Source organism: Penaeus chinensis, chromosome 33 (assembly GCF_019202785.1).
Source record: "Penaeus chinensis breed Huanghai No. 1 chromosome 33, ASM1920278v2, whole genome shotgun sequence".
In the NCBI taxonomy this organism is placed as follows: domain Eukaryota; kingdom Metazoa; phylum Arthropoda; class Malacostraca; order Decapoda; family Penaeidae; genus Penaeus; species Penaeus chinensis.
Window position 1 is genome coordinate 35,748,439 of NC_061851.1, and position 10,000 is coordinate 35,758,438.

The following is a 10,000-nucleotide window of genomic DNA, read 5'->3' on the forward strand; positions in this document are numbered from 1 at the left end:
ACAGACACACACACACACACACACACACACACACACACACACACACACACACACACACACACACACACACACAAACGCACGCACACACACAAACACACACACACACATCCACACCAATTAAAACACTCCTCACCTTTTCCCCAGACACGCCCGAGGCAACATCTGTCATGGTCTGAGTGAGCACGACAGTGAACACAGCATGAGAACGGGAGGATTCGCTGTTCATGTTTGTGGCTGCAACTGTCCTAGCTTTGTTTCCTTCTTCGATCAACTGCTCGATTTCCTAAAGGGAGAATTGACATTTACAATTAATCTCTTCTTAAAAAAGTCTAAACAGAGCACTGAAACCGGACGGGATTATATACCAGAGGAGAAAAGAAAAATTAAATCATGACATTCCGTCATTGACATTAACATTACTATGCTATACCACTCCTGATATTAACAAGATTAATAAAACTTATAACAAAACTCTAAGAAATAGCAGACCATAAACTATAATGAACATGGCCCTACCTCATACGCCGAGACGGCGAGAAGCGAGAGGCCGTCGACATAAGGACCCAGAATATTATGCTCTCGCACTTTCAGCGTCTGTCTTGATCCTTTGGGGTCGAGCAAGTCATGTACCTGAGGATAAACGCGTCAAGTCAGGATTTCAAGTCCGAAAGCGAGAGAATCGCGAGACATGATCGCTGATGGACAAAAGTTTTTTTCTTCCTGGAAGAAGTATTCAACCTGTTTTTGTTTATTTATCTTTTAAATTTAATTTGCTGACTGAGCTGTGTGTCTATGTTTCTGGATGCGTGTGAGATGATGTGTATATATATAATTGTAAGTGTGAGTGTACATTTAAGTATGCGTGCAAAGTGCAAGCATTCGCGTCCGCACACACAAAGGGGCGAGCGTCTCACCTTCTCATTGTAGATTTCCATGTACGAGACTTCGACCTTGTGCGAGGTGCTTTGTTGAGCGCTGGCAGCGATCCGCTCGAAGAGGGTGTCGCAGAGGCGAGGGATCAGGCCCTTGTTGTCCGCCGTGCCCATCATGGTGTAGGACTTGCCAGAGCCTGCGATAAGAAGAGAGAGGACGTCAACACCATGTCCCGACGTCTCTTGAACTGCTGTACCTCGCGTTATGGGGGAACTTCTATAATGCGATCAAATGCCAACTGATTTGCATACTACAGCAATACTGCCGCGCCAACTTCGGCGTTATTTCACCAATACGGCGTTATTTTCATTCATAAACAACATAAATACTAATACAACAGATTAAACAAACACAAATATATCACGTCATCATTTTGGCTGAAATGTAAACAGGGGAATCAAAGAACCAAAGAAAGAACGAAATTAAAAGAAAGAAAGGCCACGTAAATAAATTCGAAGATACACGCGACGATTTGTTGAAAGCGATGTAATACAAAGCGAGTTGAAATCGAGACGCAAAATATCCCTTAAAGCAGGGCGCCGCACAAAGGACTAATAAACATTCTTCTACTGACCACAGCCTTCCCATATTTCTTCGACTACACCTTTTCTTCTACATCGTCTCCTCGCCCCCTTTACATTTCATTTCCTCCCGTCCCTGTCCTCCTCAACACCCGCGATCGACATTTCCCTCGACCGCCCCCAAAAAACCGTTCCCTCCTCCTCCTCCTCCTCCTCCGCCCACTGACCCACATCCATCGGCCTTCACCTCTTTACCGTGACCTACTGGCACGCTTCTCTACTTTCCTTTGTTCTCGGTTCCTCCGAAACGTTCGGCCATCTCGCCTCGGATGCCTGTCCACTTGAAGGATACTGTAATTATTTGGATTATAAACTTCACTTTTTCCAAAAAGTTCGGGAGAGGGAGGGGAAGCATCTTTGAGTACTTTTTATTCTTTCCTTAATTTTGATTTCTAGTCTTGATTTGCTTTATTCTGGTCTTTAAAAATAATACATCTCCCCCTCTTTCTCTCTCCCCCCATCTCTTTTTCTTGAAAAAATAAGAAACGCCAAGCCAACACACTTTTGGAAATTCCTTCCTTTCCCGAATAGAACAGGTCAAAATTATGGCAATCAAGTGTTAGATCGCCATTTCTTTATATATATATATATATATATATATATATATATATATATATATATATATATATATATATACACACACACTCACATGTATGTATATATATATATATATATATATATATATATATATATATATATGTATACATATATACGTATATATGTATATACATTTTTATATATATATATATGTATGTATACATATATATATATATATATATATATATATATATATACATATACATATACACGTATATATGTATATACATTTTTTATATATATATATGTATATTATATAAGCATACACGCACACACACATATGTATATATATTACGAAACGGGTTACCAAAGCCTTTCTCATCATCATTTCTGTCCGTAGTGACTCGCACTGAATAAAGAAAATGTTCAAAGAGATGGCGAAAGTATAAAGCGCACTTGCATTTTATTATTTCCCAAGCATAAACTGGATTTTCGAGCTGAACGTTTTATTCAGACGCGTGAAATATGGAGGGAAACTCAACTTTCAAAAAAATCCCTTCGTTTTCCGCGTAAAATACGTACAAATACGGAAGAAAAGGAACCGATGAAAAGAAATAAAGAGAGAGAGACCAAACTCATCGTCATACGTAATAAAAAAAGAGAGAGGAAAAAAAAAAAAAATACACCACACACACATCACACACACCCACACCACACACCACCACACACACACAACACACACACAAAAACACAACACACACACACACACACACACTTTCTCTTCCTCTCTCTCCCCCGATTCGCCTTTTCATTCCTTATAAAGGAAGGAGAGGCATGGGAGAGAGAGACCCGAGCGGCGGAACAAATGACGCATAAATTAAAAAAAAAAAAAAAAAAAAAAATCTTCAGCAAACTCGGCATGACAAGCGACGCGCTCTCGTTCGGCTGATTGCCACTAGTTTACGAGCGAGCTAATCATCTCGTCCAAACAAAATTAGGAGCTGATGAGGCTCGTAAAACGTGACCGATCCTTCTCCAAACCTCTGCGATTTTCAGGCCCGATGTGAAATTCCTCGTCGCTTTTCACTGTAAGGTCAGGCGTAGTGTCGGAACAAGGTAAGATTTAGAAGTTCATCTAACAAGAATTATATCTTAAAAAAAAGACTCGTCAACTGTAGTAAAACATTTCAAACAGCTCTGTAATTTTAGGGGCTAATCACAAGGAGTTTGTAAAAAAAAAATAATAATAATAATGCAAATAGGGATAGCATTTCGGCTTTAAAGAAAATAAGTGCTTAAAAGGCCTATGAACCTATATATCCATCAATGTTTGTCATTAATCCATGAAATAAATATGATTTAAATCTACAGTTAAAATGACATAATAATCCCAATAACAATAATAATCAATAACAATACTATCATTATCATTATTATTATTATCCTATTATCATTATCATTATTATTATCATTATCATAATTATTATTATCCTATTATCACTATCATTATATTATTATCATCATCATCATCATCATCATCATCATCATCATCATCATCATCATCATCATCATCATCATCATCATCATCAGCAGCAGCAGCAGCAGCAGCAGCAGCAGCAGTAGTAATGACTTCATCCATAATAATAAAAATGATCAACACAAATCGCAACAGCAAAGACCCAAGAGTAAAGTAAACGCGGCGTGCGCTCCCCGTAGACTTTTCACACGGATTCCTCGGAGGTGAGGGGAATCGCGTCGACGGCCTCGGCCACACAAATGTGATTGAGGAAAGGGTGATCATTTCCGCTGCTATGGCGAAGGAAGACTAACGACCCGGTAGATGATGGCGGATGATGTAATAGACGAGGGAAGGAATGGAGGAAGGAAGGGCGTGGCTTCCGATGTGGTTTCGTGGTCAGCGGATGAATAAATTATTCCGATTTTTTCTTGGTGCTGCCACGGCTTGCCTCGCCACGCTAGCGTCTCGGTGGACCCACGCGCTGTAGCAGTTAATTGCTATTTTCGCCCTAGGGCATTTCTCTCTCACTGATCGCTAGAACGTGGTCATGGGGGGAAAAATCATGTTCTTGAAGGCACTTATTGACGTTCAGAAAACTTCGAAAATGAATCGACTTCCCCGGACGTACTTTATATAACATTAGACAATAAATCACAGAACCTACACGAGCAAAAAGAAATAACTTAAAGGATATAAATATGACCTTCCATGAAGAAGAGATTATGTTTATGTCCTATCATGCCAACCTAATTTCCTAAAGGGTTATTAAAAGAACCTTAAGTTGTCCCCACACGAAGTTTTGATCGCATTACCGAGAAAAATCCAACAAGCATCTAAATTCGAGCCCTAAGTCAATTTTAAGCTTCTATGAAAAATAAATAAAAAAGTGAAGTACGCCATATTTCTCGGCTGATGCATGACCTAATTACCGCAGCGGTCTCCGAGGGCTGCGCCATCGCTCATCGCAAGGCAGTTCACCCAAAACGCCGGGGAAACGTCACTTTCGGACCTTGGAGGAGTGAGCTTTGAACTTTGAACTCTTGACCTCATCCTCATTTTCCTTCTCTCTCTTTCTCTCGCTCGGTGCCCCCCCCCCCTCCCTCTCTCTTAAAACTCTGTGTTCTATGATGAAAATGATGCAAATCTTAATGACGATGTTAACAACACTACAATTTCGACAAAGCCACTAAACGTAAACTAATCAACAGAAAGATTTAAAAATAAATTACAAAGAAACAAAAGACCTTAGAGGCGAAAACAACTTGCATTAACATAAATACAACACAGTTCTGAAAACCAATTTCCAAGGATGTTACACACAGATATTTTTCTAAAGTATCCTGTCATGATGGTCCACATAAAATGTAAAAATGTATATTGCAACTGTGTGTTTACATACAGATTAAGTAAAAGGGGTAAGGAGAGGGGGAGGGAAAAAGAGAGTGAAAGCGAGAGGGAGAGAGGGAGGGAGGGAAAGGGAGAGAGGGAGGGAGGGAAAGGGAAATAGGGAGGGAGAGGAGGGAAAGGGAGAGGGAGGGAGGGAGGGAGGGAGGGAGGGAGGGAGGGAGGGAGGGAGGGAGGGAGGGAGGGAGGGAGGAAGGGGGGGAGAGAGAGAGAGAGAGAGAGAGAGAGAGAGAGAGAGAGAGAGAGAGAGAGAGAGAGAGAGAGAGAGAGAGAGAGAGAGAGAGAGAGAGAGAGAGCCCGTAAAAAATAACATAAAAAAAAATGCTTCATAATCATCACCCACATATAATCACAACTCAAATGATCCATCCTGTTGAAAATAGTTATTTATATTAAAAGATAAAATGAATAGACTAATGAGTTTAAATTCTGGAGGTCATTACAGCTCACATTTTTTTCGCAAATACTCATATCTAGGAAAAAGACCTGGATATGAAAAAAATATCATATCAGAACTTCACTGTCAACAAACCACTTCATTAGAAAAGAAGGGCAAGCGATTCGAAGTCAATTAATTCCATCCCCCGATTTTTTTTTCTTTCTTTAATCAAATTCGGGATCAAAACAGGACAGTAACGTCAAAGGGAAAAGCTTTCGAAATATAGCCGTTCACAATTTCATTAAAATTCCTTCGAATTACTTAATTTTCGATAGTGCGAGCCTTACTATCAAAACACACATACTTGCGTGCTTGGTTTCGGTACAAGACACTTTCGATATCAAGAAAAAAAAGATAAAAAAAGTATGATCAATGAAATCACGAATAACACGGCAATACTCAGCCACTGTTTAATGACATAATAGGCAGTGCCTTTAGCTGGGTCCTGTGTACACTTGGTGCTTACTCCGCATCCCCAAAAAGATGAAAAGGTGTGTCGATTCGAAACCGTTTTTTCAACTGTGCGTCCTCGGCCCCTCTCTCGTTAAAAGCGTTACTATTACTCATCAAATATCTTATCTATATCCGCATAGCTATCTAGGCACGAACCTTCAGTGAAAAATGAAAAATATCTTATACTAAAAATAAGCCTCAATAACATTTCTTTGAAAATAATTCGTTATTACTAACAGGAAACTTAAGAAACAAATGACCTAAGCAACACTTAACATCCCTTAATTACTATAAGAATCGGTAAGTAATATCAAAATAAGCAACAATACGACTATTAATAAGAAATAGAGGGCTCAAAAATGTCTATGTCACAGCCCTGCACACCACCGCACACTCACTCAACACAAAGTTACTAAAGATTTACGGAAAATTCTCCTGGGAGGCAAAGGTAGTGAGCAAACTATGTTTGATCTGGGAATGATATTCTTATTTGCCGATGCCAGAGGGCGAAAGGAGTGAGTGCCTGCGTGCGTGCGTGTGTCCCCCACCCCTACTCCTCCCCCAGTAAATAGTAGGTAGTAAATAGTAGGTAGTAAATAGTAGGTAGTAAATAGGTAGGTAGTAATTAGGTAGGTAGTAAATAGTAGGTAGTAAATAGGTAGGTAGTAATAGGTAGGTAGTAATTAGGTAGGTAGTAAATAGTAGGTAGTAAATAGTAGGTAGTAAATAGTAGGTAGTAAATAGTAGGTAGTAAATAGGTAGGTAGTAATAGGTAGGTAGTAATTAGGTAGGTAGTAAATAGGTAGGTAGTAAATAGTAGGTAGTAAATAGTAGGTAGTAAATAGTAGGTAGTAAATAGGTAGGTAGTAATTAGGTAGGTAGTAAATAGTAGGTAGTAAATAGTAGGTAGTAAATAGTAGGTAGTAAATAGTAGGTAGTAAATAGTAGGTAGTAAATAGTAGGTAGTAAATAGTAGGTAGTAAATAGTAGGTAGTAAATAGTAGGTAGTAAATAGTAGGTAGTAAATAGGTAGGTAGTAAATAGGTAGGTAGTAATTAGGTAGGTAGTAAATAGGTAGGTAGTAATAGGTAGGTAGTAAATAGTAGGTAGTAAATAGGTAGGTAGTAATAGGTAGGTAGTAATAGGTAGGTAGTAAATAGGTAGGTAGTAATTAGGTAGGTAGTAAATAGTAGGTAGTAAATAGTAGGTAGTAAATAGTAGGTAGTAAATAGGTAGGTAGTAAGTAGGTAGGTAGGTAGGTAGTAAATAGGTAGGTAGTAATTAGGTAGGTAGTAAATAGGTAGGTAGTAATAGGTAGGTAGTAAGTAGGTAGGTAGTAAGTAGGTAGGTAATAAGTAGGTAGGTAGTAAGTAGGTAGGTAGTAAGTAGGTAGGTAGGTAGGTAGGTAGGTAGGTAGGTAGGTAGGTAGGTAGGTAGGTAGGTAGTAAGTAGGTAGGTAGTAAATAGGTAGGTAGTAAGTAGGTAGGTAGTAAATAGGTAGGTAGTAAATAGGTAGGTAGGTAGGTAGTAATAGGTAGGTAGTAAATAGGTAGGTAGTAAGTAGGTAGGTAGGTAGTAGGTAGGTAGGTAGGTAGTAATAGGTAGGTAGTAAGTAGGTAGGTAATAAGTAGGTAGGTAATAAGTAGGTAGGTAATAAGTAGGTAGGTAGGTAGGTAGTAAGTAGGTAGGTAGTAAGTAGGTAGGTAGGTAGGTAGGTAGGTAGGTAGGTAGGTAGTAAGTAGGTAGGTAGTAAGTAAGTAGGTAGGTAGGTAGGTAGGTAGGTAGGTAGGTAGTAAGTAGGTAGGTAGGTAGGTAGGTAGGTAGGTAGGTAGTAAGTAGGTAGGTAGGTAGGTAGGTAGGTAGGTAGTAAGTAGTAGGTAGTAAGTAGGTAGTAAGTAGGTAGTAAGTAGGTAGGTAGGTAGGTAGTAGGTAGGTAGGTAGGTAGGTAGTAGGTAGGTAGGTAGGTAGGTAGTAAGTAAGTAGGTAGGTAGGTAGGTAGGTAGGTAGGTAGTAATTAGGTAGGTAGTAAGTAGGTAGGTAGGTATGTAGGTAGGTAGGTAGTAATTAGGTAGGTAGTAAATAGTAGGTAGTAAATAGTAGGTAGTAAATAGTAGGTAGTAAATAGTAGGTAGTAAATAGTAGGTAGTAAATAGGTAGGTAGTAATTAGGTAGGTAGTAAATAGGTAGGTAGTAATTAGGTAGGTAGTAAATAGGTAGGTAGTAAATAGTAGGTAGTAAATAGTAGGTAGTAAATAGTAGGTAGTAAATAGTAGGTAGTAAATAGGTAGGTAGTAAATAGTAGGTAGTAAATAGTAGGTAGTAAATAGTAGGTAGTAAATAGTAGGTAGTAAATAGTAGGTAGTAAATAGTAGGTAGTAAATAGTAGGTAGTAAATAGTAGGTAGTAAATAGGTAGGTAGTAATTAGGTAGGTAGTAAATAGTAGGTAGTAAATAGTAGGTAGTAAATAGGTAGGTAGTAATTAGGTAGGTAGTAAATAGGTAGGTAGTAAGTAAGTAGGTAGGTAGGTAGTAAGTAGGTAGTAGTAAGTAGGTAGTAAGTAGGTAGGTAGTAATTAGGTAGGTAGTAAATAGGTAGGTAGTAAGTAGGTAGGTAGTAAGTAGGTAGGTAGGTAGGTAGTAAGTAGGTAGGTAGGTATGTAGGTAGGTAGGTAGGTAGGTAGGTAGTAAATAGGTAGGTAGTAATTAGGTAGGTAGTAAATAGTAGGTAGTAAATAGTAGGTAGTAAATAGGTAGGTAGTAATTAGGTAGGTAGTAAATAGTAGGTAGTAAATAGTAGGTAGTAAATAGGTAGGTAGTAAATAGTAGGTAGTAAATAGTAGGTAGTAAATAGTAGGTAGTAAATAGTAGGTAGTAAATAGTAGGTAGTAAATAGTAGGTAGTAAATAGTAGGTAGTAAATAGTAGGTAGTAAATAGGTAGGTAGTAAATAGTAGGTAGTAAATAGTAGGTAGTAAATAGGTAGGTAGTAATAGGTAGGTAGTAAGTAGGTAGGTAGGTATGTAGGTAGGTAGGTAGGTAGGTATGTAGGTAGGTAGGTAGTAATAGGTAGGTAGTAATAGGTAGGTAGTAATAGGTAGGTAGTAAGTAGGTAGGTAGGTAGTAGGTAGGTAGGTAGTAATAGGTAGGTAGTAGTAGGTAGTAAGTAGGTAGTAGTAAGTAGGTAGGTAATAAGTAGGTAGGTTGTAAGTAGGTAGGTAATAAGTAGGTAGGTAATAAGTTGGTAGGTAATAAGTAGGTAGGTAATAAGTAGGTAGGTAGTAAGTAGGTAGGTAGTAAGTAGGTAGGTAGTAAGTAGGTAGTAGTAAGTAGGTAGTAAGTAGGTAGTAGGTAGGTAGGTAAGGTAGTAAGTAGGTAGGTAGTAAGTAGGTAGGTAGTAAATAGGTAGGTAGTAAATAGGTAGGTAGTAAATAGGTAGGTAGTAAGTAGGTAAGTAGGTAGGTAGGTAGGTAGGTAGGTAGGTAGGTAGTAAGTAGGTAGGTAGTAAGTAGGTAGGTAGTAAGTAGGTAGGTAGTAAGTAGGTAGGTAGTAAGTAAGTAGGTAGTAAGTAGGTAGGTAGTAAGTAAGTAGGTAGGTAGGTAGGTAGGTAGGTAGGTAGGTAGGTAGGTAGGTAGGTAGGTAAGTAGGTAGGTGGTGGTGGTAGTGTCGTGGTGGTGGTGGTAGTGTCGTGGTGGTGGTGGTAGTGTGGTGGTGGTGGCGGTGGTCGTGTAGGAGTAGGAGTAGGAGTAGGAGTAGGAGCAGTAGGTAGTAGTTGTAGTAGGTAGTAGTAGGAAGTGGTAGGAGTAGGAGGTAGTAGTAGGTGGTAGTAGGGGTACTGGTGGTGGTGGTGGTAGTAGTAGTATCATCATTGTTATTGTTATTATTATTATTATTATTATTATTATTATTATTATTATTATTATTATTATTATTGTTATTATTACTATTATTAATATTATCATTATTACTATTATCATTATTATTATTATTATCATCATTATTATTATCATCATTACTATTATCATTATTACTATTATCATTATTATTATTATCATTATTACTTTTATCATTATCACTATTATCATTATTACTATTATCATTATTACTATTATCATTATTATTATTATTATACCGATAA

The 10,000-nt window shown here is 38.2% G+C and overlaps 1 protein-coding gene across 4 annotated transcripts in view; it reads right to left on the reverse strand.

Annotated features, from left to right (window-relative positions):
- The window catches only part of LOC125042974 (kinesin-like protein KIF13A), a 203,800-nt gene that overhangs the window by 49,358 nt on the left and 144,442 nt on the right, over positions 1-10,000 (reverse strand). For all 4 annotated transcript variants that reach the window (XM_047638836.1, XM_047638837.1, XM_047638835.1 and 1 more), the window contains exons 4-6: positions 915-1,069; positions 517-630; positions 134-283 (exon numbers count right to left, since the gene is read on the reverse strand). In XM_047638836.1, coding sequence (XP_047494792.1) covers positions 134-283; positions 517-630; positions 915-1,069 — 419 coding nt within the window. The remainder of the gene's footprint in view (positions 1-133; positions 284-516; positions 631-914; positions 1,070-10,000) is intronic.